This window comes from Equus przewalskii, chromosome 5 (assembly GCF_037783145.1).
Source record: "Equus przewalskii isolate Varuska chromosome 5, EquPr2, whole genome shotgun sequence".
Taxonomy (NCBI): Eukaryota; Metazoa; Chordata; class Mammalia; order Perissodactyla; family Equidae; genus Equus; species Equus przewalskii.
The window spans coordinates 18,392,177-18,408,509 of NC_091835.1; the positions used below are offsets into that span (position 1 = coordinate 18,392,177).

At 34.2% G+C, this 16,333-nt stretch overlaps 2 protein-coding genes across 4 annotated transcripts in view; one reads left to right on the forward strand and one right to left on the reverse strand.

Moving 5' to 3' along the window:
* Positions 1-16,333, forward strand: part of PSMD1 (proteasome 26S subunit, non-ATPase 1) — a 96,955-nt gene that overhangs the window by 38,872 nt on the left and 41,750 nt on the right. The window lies entirely within an intron of this gene.
* On the reverse strand, positions 57-15,325 carry HTR2B (5-hydroxytryptamine receptor 2B). 2 transcript variants are annotated; one of them, XM_008530051.2, is made up of 4 exons: positions 15,199-15,325; positions 13,625-14,231; positions 5,122-5,322; positions 57-1,320 (listed from the first exon to the last, which is right to left on the reverse strand). In XM_008530051.2, the coding sequence occupies exons 2-4, from the start codon at positions 14,040-14,042 to the stop codon at positions 428-430; spliced, it is 1,512 nt and encodes a 503-aa protein (XP_008528273.1). In that variant the 5' UTR covers positions 14,043-14,231; positions 15,199-15,325; the 3' UTR covers positions 57-427. The 2 variants fall into 2 exon arrangements, with proteins under 2 accessions (XP_008528273.1, XP_008528272.1); XM_008530050.2 differs by lacking the exon at positions 5,122-5,322.

The following is a 16,333-nucleotide window of genomic DNA, read 5'->3' on the forward strand; positions in this document are numbered from 1 at the left end:
ATCACTGTTCTTCTATGTTATGCCTTATGCTTTTAAGGCCTTGAAGACAAGATTAATGCTTGTTTGTTTTGTTTTATTTCATTCTTGGCACAGCTTTGCATACAATTAGAAACTAGATAAATCCTTATGATGACATTTTTTAAGCCTGAAATTTATTGATTTATTTAATTTTATTTCATTCAAATACCTTAATATTTAACCATAGAGTGCTGGATTGTTTTAATTTGCAGCTTTATAAAATGATTTTTTTCATGGAGTAATTTTGTACACATAAAGAAAACTGGATAATCTTAGTACATAACGCTTAGTTTAAAGAGATGATTTGATACATGATGGAGTTCTCTTTTATGTAATTCTTGGTACATTTATATCTGCTTCATCATCTTACTCATCATTATATGAGTTAGATGAAAATTGTGCCTTCCTGCTATACATAACTGACTTGTTCTTCAGTTTTGTCACCTTCATTTTCGGTGAGGAGAAGTGTATCTAGTAGAATGAGTGATGAAGACTGAATGGTTGAACTTCGGAGCCTTATTGGGCTCTGGTACATGGCAGGATTAATCCCATTTCGCATTCCATGCTTCATGAAAAACTTAGAGTTCTCTGCCATTGGATTCCGGAAGTAGACGTTACTGGAGCGTTTTCTAAGAGTTTTTACTGATTTTGTGGCCCTGTAATTGCAGGTGATGTATCGGGAAAATGCATCCCGAAATGTCTTGTTGAAGAGGGTGTAGACCAAAGGATTCACCCCTGAGGAAATATAGCCTATCCATACGAATATCTCCAGGAGCATTTCAAGAGTAGTCTGGTTGCAGGAATCACATAAAACTAAGGTTATATTTGTAATAAAAAAGGGGCACCACATAAGCAAAAAAAGGAAAAACACAATCCCTAAGACCTTTGAGGCTCTCTGTTCATTGGAAATGGTCTGCATTGATTTTTTCCCAACTGTGGACATTCTTCGCACTAGTATGTCATCACTTGAATTGGGCAGAGTTTTATCCTTGTGAGAACCATCCAGCATTGCCACTTTTTCAGGTGATGAGCAAGGTGTTTCATCCCTTTGGAAGACTGTGGACACAGTCAGCCACGTTAGGCGTTGAGGTGGTTTGTTTTTGATCAAGTAAGCTTTCTTCTGTAAAGCACGGATAGTGAGAAAGTAGGTGACAATCATGATCGCCAGAGGTGTAAAGAAGGCAGCCAGTGAACCAAAGAGCATGAAATTGCCAAAACGGTCCTTTGTCAGCCCACAAGTGATGTTATTTGGGTTACCCATATCAGTCTCTATCGCTTTAATGGGAACTGGAATGGCAATACCTACGGAAGAGGAAACAAGATAAACAGAGTTAATTTTATGACCTTTGACTCTTAGATTAGGTCTGTCTTAGTGATTTTGTGTGGTTAATGTATTGTAATTCCTGGTACCCACAGTGCAGAATCTGTCAAAGTGCTTAATCAATGGAAGATTTACAAATAGAACCTATCGGTTAGGGATTTCAGATGTTTAATTCAAGCTTCCCTAAAGCTGCAGTATGTCCATGAAATGGTAGGGAATGTCTTCATTTATTCTCCATTTCTCATAATCTGTTTTTGTTTGTTGACTGATCCCAGGTTAAGGAAAAGGACTTCAAAAGAGAAGCCTCTTTTATCTTAATATCCAATGTAGTTGATCTAAAGAGATTTCAGAGTACGTTCATGCAATATATTAATTCTGAATAGATATCTATTTTATTATTTTTGAGGTTACACAGTTTCCATTTAACAGACAGTTCTGATCTTTGTGAATGTCTTTTAATGTTTTCCTTCTGACTTCTTAGGGAAAACTAAGAGGTTCATTGTTTTTTTAAAAAATGCTACTTAAATATTTGACAGCATGTGAATGGTGAAATTTATTTTCAAGATTGAGAGTTCCTCTAATAGAAGAAAGAAATGTACCTTATGCTAATTTCCTAATACTTTAAATACCATGAAGTAGGTATTTAAATGTGATCTTGCTATGGCCAGCCCCGTGGCCTAGTGGTTAAGTTCGGCGCTTTCCACTCTGGTGGCCTGGGTTCAATTCCTGGTGCAAACCTATACCACTTGTCACCATGCTGTGGTGGAGACGCACAGTCAGAGTAGAGGAAGATTGGCACAGATGTTAGCTCAGGGTGAATGTTCCTCAAGCAAAAAGAGGAAGATTGGCAACAGATGTTAGCTCAGGGTAGATCTTCTTCAGTGAGAAAAAAAACCACCAATAAATAAACAAATAAATAAATATGATCTTGCTTAGTGAAGTAGCTTATTAAGAAGACTTATTAAGAAGGTAACACCAGGGTTAGCCTGCCATTTCTCTTTGAAACAGCAGATATTTAAAAGTAAGTCAGAATTAATTGATCTTTAGAAACTTCTAGAATCCTTTTGTTGTTTAATGAATTTAAAAAGTACTCCAACTGCAGAGCCTTTTTATGGTAGCTAAAGAGCCCTTGACAAGAATATTTTCCTCAAACCCTTACTAATAGAGACCACTACTTTTTCTCCTTTTCCTCGGATACACCACCAGAAAGAGGATTCTGTATATTTACTGTTCTACACTAAGGGTAAGAAAACTACAGCTCGAGGGCCAAATCTGGCCTGTCTTCTGTTTTTATATATAAAATTTTACTGTAACACAGCCATACCCACTCGTTAACGTATTTTCTATGTCTGCTTTTCTATTGCTGCAGAGTTGGGTGACAGAAACTATATAGAGCCTGCAAGCCTGGAATATTTACTACCTTGCCCTTTACAGAAAAAGTTGGTTGACTCTACCCTCTTACTTCCAGATAATCATTTCACTGTTCTTTCCCCCCAAAACACTTCTGTTTTGAAGTCTATTTAATCTCCATCCAGGTCTTCTGCCAGCCCCCAGGACATCTATCCACCTTCCTCAGTAGTTTCAGCACCTTGCTATATAGTCTTCCTCTCCGCTGCTCCATGGCCTTCGACTTCATTCCATTGATGACTCTTCTAACACCTTAATTTTATATTTCTTGAATTCCTCAACTCTAATTATTATTTGCACTCCTGAAGCCATCCATAAGTCCACTTAAAACTATCCCCTATCTGAAATCATGAACTCTGATATTTCTCTTTCTTGCCCTGCTACTCCTCATTGCTGTAGAATTTCTTTACGGTTGTCTTGACTTCTAGTCCATCCTTCCTTCTCTGTTTCACATTCCGTTAACCCCTGTCAAGGCTCACATTACCTTCTCAACCAGCTTGTTCATCAAGAGTATTTGTTTTCACTGGTACTTTTTGTACCCTCACCCATTGGCAGGTGTTACCTAGGATAACAGTAAACCTGGAAGAAGAAAGCGAGCTCTTTTCAGCACTTTGCAGAATTTTAAAACTAAACTAACTGCATCACCTGCTTTTTTCTTTTACAAAGTTACTAAATTGTCAGCTCTTCTACAAGACAGTGTGATGAAATGAAAAGAGCATTGGTCTTGGCCTTGGTGCTGAAAAGCTGTAATAGTTTTTAAGCCAACTATTTAAAACCTCTAGGTTTCTTTTCTCATCTATAAAAGGAAAAAGTAGATTTCTAAGATCCCTTCCAAAGCTATAAATCTAGGGTCGTCTTTTTATTCTTTTTCTCCTGCATACTTATCACTTTGTATTAGTCTAATCTGCCTTCCTTGAGTGCAGATTCTTTTTCTTATTCATCTTTGTCTTCTTAGTATCTAGCACATCTTAAGTACTCAGTAAAAATTTGATCAATTTATAAATTCATGTTATACAGCCGTAGCTGAGGTACCACTTCTACCAACAAGCTGTTTGTTTATTGGCTTGATATATTTCACGATTTCAAATGTTTTAATTCTTCTTAAGGATTCATTTCTCCTGTTTTCTCCCTGCCTTTGCCCTATTCCCCCAACCCTTCACCAACACACATACTTCACACTATCTCTCTGTCCCTCTCCCTCATGGCAGTGAGCTTACCAAAAAGTTGTGGGTCATTTGACATGAACTGCTTTAGTTTTCCAGTCTCCCAGGCCCATTCCCTATCTTCTTTTGGGAGTGCCTCTTTTGCTTGATCAGTCAGCCTCTGCCCCCAGAACTAGCCTTGTCTCATTGCTTGTAAATCTCTCCATTCTGAGTAGACTTTTTCCTTGACCCTACTTTCTTCCCAAGCCAGAGTAGTAACACTCCTTACTTTTACCTACAAATTTTTCAAAAGAGGTTTTGCCCTGCTATTGTTATTTCAGGAATATAAAGGTCAATTTCAGTGTCTTGCTTTTTTGCCCCAGTGTTCTTATTCTGGTTGGAGAGAAGTCACGTCTTTTTCTTGCTTTCCTTTTAGCATTCCAGATCTCTCTTGATTTTTTCCTCTTTTAATTTTTTTTTACTAGGAAGAAGTGAATCTGCTGGTCAAACTATTAATGATCGTAGTAATTGTCATCAATCTGTTTTTCTGATGGCAACTTATAAGAGATTTGAGTTATTTATGCTGTACTACATTCTAAGAAACTTATAGCAGCTATCCTTGAGCATTAAAGATGGGAACAGGGGCATGAAACAATTTAGAAGAAATATCATTTCTGAACATCATTTGCATCTCTCTTAAAACTTCTAATTAAATATATTCAAAATACTTAAGCAGACAATTGCTGCCTTTAATCTGTGTACATGTGGACTTCCAAGATGACTGCATACAAAATATTTAGGTTGTTTTTTCTTTTTTCCATTTTCCTGTTTCTCTTCTTAGCTGTAATTTAAGATGCATTTCATTTTTTTATTACTTTAGTACAATTTTGGGATTCTGCATGCTACCTAGACCTTACTGATCTGTTGACAAATAGGAGAACTGTTTTCAGACTTAGTCTTCCTACAATAAAAGTAGGAAGATGTCACCATAAACACTATGAGAGTAATTCTTTCTGAGGATGTGAACTTTTCTGCCTTTTCACGCTTTTTGCTGATAATATGGTTTAAAAGTTATATGATGAATGTAATGGTGTAAGGAGCTTGTGTTGGTGTAGCAATAGGCTGCCTTCACCTCTTGTACTGAGTTTCACGCCTACCAGGCCTCGTATTCTCCTAGCCAAATGGAACCAAAGGCTATACACACTGCCCCACACCCTGACATTCCCCACATACCTATTGAAATTAACCACACCACTGTAATCTTGATGAATGCTGTAGCTCGTGAGTTATATTGATTGGCTTGGATTGGCTTTTTGATGGCTATATAACGATCCACTGAAATGGCACAGAGATGCATGATGGATGCAGTAGAAAAAAGAACATCAAGAAATAACCAGGCAGGGCATAGAACAAGTGGGAGGGGCCACATAGCCTCTGAAAGAGAGAAAACAAAATAAAAACATATTCTGCAAAGTGGCAACCTTCAGTCTGCAGTTTCTTTTTAAAGTGATACATATTTGTAACTTTTTTCATTATTCATCTGAAATTTTATGACTTAACCTCCACAAGATAATGTTCGACCTCAGATAATGGAGTCAATAATATTAAATATATTTCTGTAGATGGTACCTTTTAAATATATTTTCTGTTTTATATAATAATTACAACCCTTTGTCTAAATCAGCAGCAGTTTGGCATTGTTAGCATTACTTTGATCTTTGCTCTTTTGTCTATCACTTTTGTGAGCTTTTAAAAATTTACACAATGTTGCCATTGGAACTTAACCTTGCTGTTCAAATAAAATCTGTGTTTAAGTGGCTATTGTATAGAAAGAAAACATTTTACCATGTAGGAAAGGCACTATGATGTGGAAAAAAAGACTTAGAATGGGAATCTCAGTGAGGCCTGGGGCTTTGACTCACTTCCAGCAATGGCTAGTAGCAGCATGATACTTGTTTATAGCAAACTCTCATTTAGTGAAATGATGAAGTGGGATGATTTGAGTTTTCTTTTTGACAGAAATAGTTCTTGAGTAAAGTTCGCAGAAAGAATGGCTTCAGATTATCCTGAAGGAAAGTACATTGTTATCCTTCTATGTTCTGTCATTCACTCTGAGCACTAGAGATGTAATACAAAATTTTGGTTGAAAAAGAAAATCTCAGGATTAGACATAGTTCATTTAACAGACTCTTATTTAAAAAGCACTACTATATATCTCAGACAGTATTAAGCACTTCAGAAGTTTTTTTTAATTTTCAGATTTTGGAGATATTGAATATTCTACATAACTTTCCAATAAATTTACGTAGACAGCTATCCATACATATATGGATTGGATACATTTTGCATTATACATACACCCACTACATACATGTTTGCAATTTCAAAACAACTAAAATTTGTTTTAGAGTTTGCTCTAGAATATTTCAGTTAGAATCCTTTTACCAAGCGCACACATGTATATATATAGATTTTAGAACTTGCTATAAAAGCAAATTACTCCTGTATAGAACAAATGTCATACATATGAGATTATCGAAATCCTTTTTATGGTTTAATTGTTCTATGTCTACTGACAAAATATAAACTACTTTTCTTTTCCTGGTTTTTGTAAGTATATCTGACTTTGACAGGTGTAAAATGATTGGGATAATTGAAGGAGGACCAAGTGATAACTACCTCAGGATTTCAGGGCACCAAGAGACCCTTCAGTTGTAAACTGTTTAAATTCAAGAAGCCTAGGGGTGGAGAGAGGTTAGTATCCCAGACCAAAAAAGAAAACCATAATTTAGGGAAGGAATTTTTAGATAGACTTATATATGGTTTTTTCAAGAGTTAAGTAGGATTTGAGTGAAAAATATTTGGGTATTCCCCAAAAGAGGTAGCAAGACTGACAAATCCACTTTTTGGTGCCTTCTGTTTCCATATTTGGTGTGTGGAATGCTTAATAGGAATATTTTAAATATTTCTTCTTAGGAACAAAATAACAAAGTCAGTATGAATTTTTATTCAAAATGGATAAATAATTGCTTGGTATTTCATTTCATGTTCAGTAGCTTCTTTAAAAAGGATTATAGCATCAGGCAGAAGGAGTATTTCATACTTTTAAGTAAAAACTGTAATCAAACTTTCCTACTTCACCAACTTGGGGGTGAGAATAAGTGATGAAGATGATGAATTATAGAGTCATTGAGCTGGAATGGATTTTAGAGATTGTTTTAGAAAACTTTCTGGGAAAGGTTGTGTTTTGAGTCTTAAAAGATACACCTAGGTTTGCTGGTGTAGAATAGGCACTCAGAATGCCTCTTAGAAAGGAGGTTATGGGACTTAAGTTTGGAACTTAACCTCTCAAAATAAAGTATTGGCAGAGAAACCTGTGTTTAGAAAGAATCTAATCAATTAGGTTTTCTCCCTCTTAGCTGTAGAATTCAGATTTTCTGTTAATTAGTGGAAAAAGACCTTGGACAGTCAAAGACAGCAGTGTATTCTTTGACTTGAGCTTAAGCTAATTAATGGTCTCAGTAGAGTGAAAAGAATCACATACAGACTCAGAGTTTTCACTGAAAACTCCTTAAAGTGAGGCTGCATTCCAAACTGTCCCGAAGTTATAGATTGATGATCGAGTAGGAGGTAGAAAAATACTCGAGTCTAGAGCTACAACCAGAGATGTTGATCATAGCTGAGGATTTTAAATGGCTGATAATTAATGTCTTATATCTAAGACTTCCTTTCTTTATATGTGTGCTCTTTCTGTATCTTTTAAAATGAGTTACTAACAATTTAAACTTTCCTATTTAGTTATTCTAATTATGGATTATATTTTTAAAAATTAAGGTCTGGAAAATTCTGGTCATAAATCTAGTAGCCACGGGCAGGAAGCCACAAAAGAACTCTCATATAAAAAGTGCATGTCTTTGGAATTAGACTCTCTGACCCACATGCTCCTAGTTGTGGGCTAGAAGCCAAGCTCCTCAGTGCTGATTTAATTAAGCCCATGAAGCCTGGTTAGCCTCGCTTTCCAGCAGAGTGAACTTATTTTGTAAACTCCAATTTTGAAACAAAAAGTATGTATTAAAATTAATGCAAATCACTAGAATTTTCTTACGGCTATACTGAGGCGTGATAGAGAATTTCTTTTAAGAAAGAAGGAGACTATGAGGTTTAGGATCAAGAGATGGATCTTTATGATTTCAAGTTTCATGAAATACTAGGGAAGAGACTGTTTTTAGCAAACATTAGAGTAACAGATGATGACTGCATTAAATTAGTAGAAATCTTTTATACAAAGCAAAAAGAAGAAAAAGCTTATCTAATTGCCTAAATAGGTTCAGGTAATCTAAGAATTGATACAAATTAAAAACAGTTTCAGACGTTCTCAGTTTGTAAAGGGACTTTTTCCTAGTCTAAATACTTCATTTTAAAATTGTCTTTTCAGTTACTGTTAATTTGATAGGCTCAAGGTGAGAAAAGTTTCTTACTATTCAGAATAACCAAAAAAGTTTAAGTTGGTATGGTGATATAGGTTAACTGTTCCAAAACTTTATATGTTATTTTCATTAGGAGTTTTAATTTGTTTTAAGGATTTATAATTTCATTTATTTGTTGTAATGTATTCTGTCCAGTTTATTTCCGTAAGAACTTAATATATTATTTTAAAGGGAGCAGTTACAAATTTACATAAAAAGAAAGAAAGAAAAGCATATGTAAGAGTCAGTCTAAGGAAAATAAGTTATCAGGTACTTGAACTAAATTAATTACTGCCATTCTGGGGCTCTAAAAGTGACTTCTTCATGAAAGCTAAGACAGAAGGGGGAAAACACTCAAATTATGTAGTATTTGTTGTCTCACAAAAAGAATACACAAAATTTCTCTGAAAAACAAATCCCATTTTCCACCTCTTTCCCCCATGCACTTCCAGATTAAACTCAAAGAGGAATTTAATTTCAATAAGGTTTGAATAATGGCATTTCTATGGGTGCCTGAAATAATTACAGATTGATAATTATAGGAGCAAAAATAAGTCTTAAGTGAGTCCTGGATTAGACACAGTTAACTATTTATCTAAAAGTATTAGCAGCACAAATATTTTGTTTAAATTGAAGACTTGTATGCTTTAAATACCACCATACATAAGGGGTGGTAGAACTGCTCTTCAGTTACTTAGGTTTCCCTTGTCTCCCAAAGTTCAACAACTTCGTAGGCATGGACCTAGGTCCAATATCTTCCTCAGAAAAGAGGTCTGGCAGTCACCTCAAGGTTTCATTTTAAGTATTGGTTAAGACCCAAGTATTCTTTGTCATTTACTATGAAATATAACTTTAAAAAAAATTTGGGTTCTGCCTTGTCCTTAGAGAAAATTCTGTGGCCCTCTTGTTAGATAGAGTTACTTAAGATATAAATGTTGGCTGTTCGCCAAATCAACAGTTTTAGTTGATGTAACTTCTCAGTTCATTTGAGGAAGCGAGAGTAATAGAGGTTAAGAGTGTGAATTCTAGAGTCAGTTTTCCTTGGTTCAAATCATGTCTCTGCTATTTATTTATTCCTGTGTCCTCTCTTGTAAAATGGGAATGATAGTAGTAATACCAATTTTATAGGGTAGCTTTGAGGATTAAATGCAATAATACATATAAAGTGTTTAGAACAATGTCTGGCATAGAGAAAGCCTCAATGAATGTTAGTTCTTATTACTGTTATTGTTTGACAGAAACTAGCCAACTAACCCAGCCATTAAAACACTCCTACTTAGAAACAATAAGCCATGTCATCAGTATAAAATCAGGATGTTTGTCTTCCTGCCTTCGGTAGCAAGAGTGAGTGCATCCAGTTGAACTTAAAGCTGTACTTCCAAAAAAAGGCATGAGAATATGTTTCTTTTAATTAAATTTGTCATGAAAGCATCCCTTTTACTAAAGTTGAATTTTAACTACTACTTATTATACGTATATGGTGAAGAAACTTAACCTACAGGCATTGCCACACTTGTTTTTTTGTTTTTTTGCATTCTTTTTAACTGATGTAAAAATTGAATTTTTTAGCCAGAAACTCAGTTTCTTCATGAGATAGACTCATTTTATTTGAAATCTGCTTACCCTTTGGGCAAGTTTTTAGTTTAGAAACCTGAGTTATGTCATCTCTTCAGAAAATAATTGACATTAATCTATAACTCTGGAACATAAGATATTTCCCTTTTGAGAATTTAAAAACCATTGTATTTTTAAAGCTATTTCAAGAGGTCTGTGCCTATAGAGTTCACCAAGGTCAATAGTTCAAGAATGTATTGAAGCAGGGCAAATCGTAAATAGCTCTGATGTTCAAAAAGGACATATTTTTGAAGTGCACGCTTTTTTTAATCTCAGAAATTCTTATGTTTCTATCTTTATCTTCCAGAAAAGGGAGACATAGATCAGTGCTTAAATTTTTATTATGAAGCTTCTGTTTTCTTTTTGTTGTTTTTCCACTACATTTAAGCAGATGAAATATCTTGGGGTTAGGTGTCTAATATGATAGTGTTTTAAATGTTTCAAGTGATTTAATACGTATGAAAATTTTTCCTTGATTTTTTTTTAAATGTTCACTTTCTAGGAAGAACTGCCTTTAATTGCTTTGCTTCCTCATTTAAGAATCGAGTAGAGCAGCATTTTACTACATAAATGAGTAACTGATATTTTTTCTTTTACTGCTATACATCTGTTTCATCTCTGGTCAGACTCACATCTAAATTGTCATATATTTAAATATATAAGCCCTTTGCATACTGAACTAATCCTTGCCAGTTATTAGTGCCTATAACATGCTGGGCTCTACTTGACAATTTCACAAATACCTGTAGTGTAAGATTTACCATACCCACTTTACAGAGAAAGTGATTGAACTCTGATATGTTAAGTGACTTCTCTAAGCCAATACAAGAGAACCAGGATGGAAAGCCTGGGGTGTCTTGCATCAGCCCCCATCTGTCGGCCGTTTCAGTGTTCCCAGAGAAGAAGTGGCAGAGAAGTTGACATAGCACAACTCATTTGAAAGACCGTGTTGTGTCAGTGGTCATAATCTTGGTAAAATAGAAATTCAAACGATATATAAACAAATATTATACAAATCATTGGTTAATAAAAGCCGCTTTTTACATTTCACTGTTCTCCCTTTTTTAAAACTTAATTTTATTAGAATATATGAAGTTTCTCTGTTACTTTTGAGTTTGAGTTGAATATTATTGAATTTCCCTGAGATAACTAAAAATCATTCATAATGGTAGTTAATTTTTAATGTTTACAGAACCAGGGTCACTTTTGTCTGTACAGACTTCAGAAGTTTTGAAGATTAACCCCAAAATGAGAGAAAAATACACAAAATCTACTCCTGCCTTTTAAAGTTATCAGAAATTCTTATAAATGCATTAATTTAGAAAGCGTTAGTATTTAACATGTAAGAGGCTACCAAAAAATCTTAGTATTTGAAATCAAGTCCCCATTTATAATATGTGCAGTTCCCAATTTATGAATGTATCCTTTTGAAGCTTTTTAGAGGGCAGCATGCATTTTCTTATGGAAATAGAATAATGTTTTCGGTAATAAATTAATACAATAATGTTTTAAATAGTAAAGTTCCCAGGTTAGTTCATTTTTTTAAAAATCTGCTAAGCTCACCATACGGCTTAATTACTGATAGTAAAAGTGTTTGGGGCTATGAAAGATTTGACTTTGTAATTAAACATTGGAAAGAGTGAAATGTGGTTAAATTATGTATCATAATTATTTAGGACATAAATAATGAGACATTCCACATAGTCTTTATTAAAGTTTGTTGAGTTTTCTGCTTTTATTGCTAAGAATATGTTAGGCCTCAAAAATTTAAATATAAACTTAGTTTTCAGCTGCTGGATACCTGCTCTTCCTGTGGAATACATGGAATTATCTCTATTACCTGTTTTTTGTGTTTTGTTTGTCAGCTCACTTTAATACTGAGGATCTTTGCCTTTTAAGATTCCTTTACTGTTTAGCTGATAATTTAAGTATCTCCTACAGTATTTTGCATATAGTAGATGTTTGCTGTTTATGGACTCATGGATTTTAAAGTTAAAATTCACTTCTACCTAACTCATGCAATCTCATTTATTCAACATAATACATCAATTAAATTTTATGGTAGCATGAGATGAGCATTTTAACGTTTTCTGTGTGCCTAGCAAAGCACCATTTAGAGAGAGTGATTTTACACATTAAGTGACTGTTGTGTGCATGGCAATAAGAGCTTGAATCAAATGCCTGTACAGTCTTTACCAAGTATGCATAAGGATTCCTACATAATCCTCATTTACTTTATTTCCTTTAAACTTTTTTGAGAATTAAGATTGTTTAGATTCTCCTTTAGAGTGAGGTTTCTTAGTTATTTTCCATGGTTTCATGTAGCGCTAGGTTACTCAAAAGATTACAGATTTATAAAAGGGAGAGGGATAGAAAGAAAGAAAGTATTCATGATTAGAGAGTTAATTAAAGCAATAGAACCTTATTCATTTCTCCTTGTCCTACCAGAGAATTTAGAGCCTGGGTACATGTTCATTTAGAGTGGAAGTTTCAGCCAGTCACCATCTGATTGTATTTAAGTGAGCAAGTACTTGATTTTAGATATCTTTCTATAATTACTTATAAAAATGTAACATTTGAACCTGAATATAATTGTTTGAATGGCAATTTTTCTTCACCTTCTAGTTAAATAAATTTTACTTCTATGACCTGAAATATTTTTATTTTTACCATATAAACATAATTCCAAGAAGCCTTATCTGCTACAAATAATCATTTTTCTTAAGCAATTAATGAATGAATATCAATTTATGCTAAGCATTAAATTAAATGTCCTCTTAATGCTGATTCTTAGGCGCTCTCATAATTCACCAGCAGAATTATTTTTTTTTCCCCAAATTCCATAACTAGACATGATACGCATGAATCAGAAACTACTTACACCATTTTAATAACATTATCTTTTTTATTATAACAAAGATTTTAATATCAAACTGCGTTTTTTATTACTACAGTAACTCAGATTTTGGTCTCTTATTTTAATAAGCTGGAAGTGTGATTCCTCTTACGTATATCAAGGACGCTAAGGGTCAGAAATCATAAAAATTAAATAGATGAATGATCTCTGGACACTGAGCCAAACCATTTCTTTTAGCAACTAAACGTAATTTTTTCTTAACATGACACATGTAAGAATTGTGCTTAAGTCTAAAGTACACAAACTGTAAAGAGGTATAACAAGAATTTTTAGAATAATTCTGATTTTAAATTGGAGTTTAGCAATTTAAATTGGAATTTAGTGATTCAAAGACCTTATCGTTAATAATTAACCCAGCACATAACGGTCACGGAAGTGTCCTAGCTGTTGCTTTGTCAAGAAAAAAAAGGATTAATAGTGGGAAAGTTACAGTATAGGTCTGTTCTTCACTATGATTTTTGGGTAATGTACGCAGAATTTATGGATATTGCTAACTTAGATGACTTTTTTAAATGATTTTATTAGATGACTGAGAAGGGAGTAGAATTGTTTCTAAAAAATTTTTTGCTCTTTAAAACTGATTATTAACCATAGAAAGTGATGAAAAATGAGGAACTGTTTACTCACTGTATCTTTAAATATTCCAAGTCCATTTTTAAAGATTAAATGGATATCCGTTTCTCTACATAGTTTATCAGAGTTTTGTGGTTTGACAGCAGGAACAAAGTGAAATACTTACCAAACATTATTGTCAAGAGAGCAATCGGCATCACAAACAATCCAACCAGCAGATCGGCCACTGCCAGAGACATGAGAAAGTAATTGGTAGCATACTGCAGCTTTTTCTCCAGTGAAACAGCCAGAATAACAAGGATGTTTCCACCAATTGTAGGTATTATCACCATGAGTATCAGAAGAGCTGCCCAGTGTGGGTTATTTCCCTGTTCCTCACCAATCTGTTTCATTTCCTCTGGTATCGATTCTCTCTGTAATCCAGACCAGTTAGAGGAGATTAAGTGATCAAATGAGCTCTGCAGAATGTGCTCAGGAATTGTGCTTTGTTCATATATTCTATAGGAGAAAGCCATTCGCTGTTTTTCTGTGGTTTGGTCCGATTCCGGACGATGGTCAGCATGGTCAGTAGCTAAGCTGGTCATCTGCTTTTTTAAGGCGTTGTACCCATGCCAAAACCTTGAAGCCAAAGTTGACTCCTTCCTTTAAAAAAAATTTCAAGTTCTCTAAAATGAGAGCATACGTTTGTCTGTCCATGTCTGTAGGTAAGGCCCAAATGTTTAGAATTCTGCAGAGGCTCAGATTTCAGAAGGCTTAGTGAAAGAAACCGGTAGCTGTGAAAAAGAAAAATTATTAGTTTCTCTTTCTCTTTTTTTTTCTTTGCTGTAGTGGTAGAGTCATGCTTGAATTTGAATGCCAGAGTGTTCCCCCTAGATATAAAAATATGTGGATTGCAATATTTTATTTCTTTATTTTCAAAAAGTTAAAGAACACTTGAACTTAGTAGCGTCTCCCTTCTCAATAGATCTTTTGTGCATTTGTGACAAAATGCAGCCAGTTCCTGCAAACATATTCCCGATATGCCTCAATTAGTGAAACGAGATACGTTAATTTTTTCAGTGGTTATAATAAAAAGCTAGGTGTTTGCTGACCCTTGAATCTCTTTACCTTTAGTTTAGAATATGTACAGAAGAATAGAAATATCAAAGCACTAAATAGTTCTGGATAGAGCTTTTTGGTACTCACTGACCATCTACCTAGAAGCACTCCAAGCCCACCTAAGGTCTAAATAAGTGATTTGCCAGCTAGGAATCTTTATTTTTAATTAGGTTTTGTCTGATCAGGTTTATCTTAATACTGATATAAATGCCGTTTTCATAAAGCATTTTAGAATTCCTTTGGGTTGAAAGAAGGAAAAAAAAATAGGTATCACTAGCATCCAAATAATTGTTTTTAGTAATTTTAGTCCTTCAAAGAAATTATGTTTCTGCAACAGATGCTTTCAAAATTTATCACTTTATGCCACACTTGAAGCAGTTCTTTTTTTGTTCTAAGCGGTAATTTTTTTTTTGCTTAACCATCCCAGTTTCCTTGGGAAGGAGGGGGAAGCTAAGAGGAAGGTTAAACCATTTATTCATAAAGTCTACAAATCCCATACTTAAAATCTCTCCTTTAACATTGGTAAATTTTTCATTTTGGTGTTTAAACCACTGAATAGAAATGAAAGATTATGGTAGCAGAGTTTTTAAGAAAGGAAAAAACCCTTTAGATTAATCCTGTATTTATTTGTTAAATTCTTACCTTTTATTTCCTTGTTACTCTCCCAAGCATGTCATCTTATCTGCTCGTAGACCTGCTTGCTGCTGTGACTGGAGTCCTCCTCCCATTGACTTATTCTGAGCCTCCAGCACTGGCGCTTGCAAGCAGTGAAACAAATGTGTTGTATAGCTGTAAGCATGCCAAGGAAGTTATTTCCTCTTTGATGCATTCATTTTTAGGGAATAGCAGCCTTCATTATAATTCATAAAACCACCATTTAAGTAGGTTGAACCAGTTCATGACCCTTATTCAAGTTTTATTCTTAAAGGCTTGCTTTGATCTTTGGGGGACTGTAATAAACTCTATCGTTTTAGCTTACGATAGTTTTGCTTTGGATTAACCCTGGGCTATTTTTCCCGTTTGAGAAAAAATAAGATATAGTCTGGAGATTCTAGAGCTTTCATTCTGTGAAAATTCTACCCTGTGAGCCTTATAGCTATTTCCAGAGTTCTAATTTCTAGCAGTGAAACAAGATTCTTATCCAGATTTTATGCCTTTGCCGTGGAACAAAATTAATTTGCTCTGGTTGCAACCTTATATAGAAGAGCACAGAAAGATCTGAATTCTACATGTATACATAGGTTTTAGCAGAAACTTTTTCATTGCTCATTTTTAAACAGATGGCCTCTGGATTTGAGAGTTGGTTCATTGGCACTTTTTTTCCCCACAGATATATTGGGGAAAATACATGATATATATATGTAATGAAAATATATTTCTGCTTTATTTCAGAAAATTCATGTAAAAATCTTAACAGCTGTGCTAAGTTTTCTCTAAACTGTAAGACCACCTTAGTATTAAAAGTTCAGCATTCTCAAGGTTTCTTTTTGAAAAGATCATCTTAGATCACTCATATTTTAAGGTTATTTAATTACTTCTAGATCAGCGATAGCATTTGTGCCCTTATTCTGTTTTAAATTTATATTCCTTAGCTTGTATGAAAGTTATTGGAAAATACTTCGTTCATTTCAGTTCTACTGAGCACTTAATATTTTATTCAATATTTGCTGCTTTTTTAAATTGAAAACGCGGTATTCTAGAAAAAATGTTTTCTAGGAATTTTTGGTGAAAAAATAAAAAAATACTCAAGAGCAATCCAAGATGGATTTTAATGTGC

Coding starts and splice junctions, on each gene's coding strand:
- HTR2B (XM_008530051.2), bottom strand. CDS start 14,042: ATGACCAGCTTAGCTACTGACCATGCTGACCATCGTCCGGAATCGGAC. Junction 5,323..13,624: donor TCTCTTGACAATAATGTTTG/GTAAGTATTTCA, acceptor TCTCTCTTTCAG/AGGCTATGTGGCCCCTCCCA. Junction 1,321..5,121: donor GGTGTGGTTAATTTCAATAG/GTATGTGGGGAA, acceptor CCTCTTCCGTAG/GTATTGCCATTCCAGTTCCC.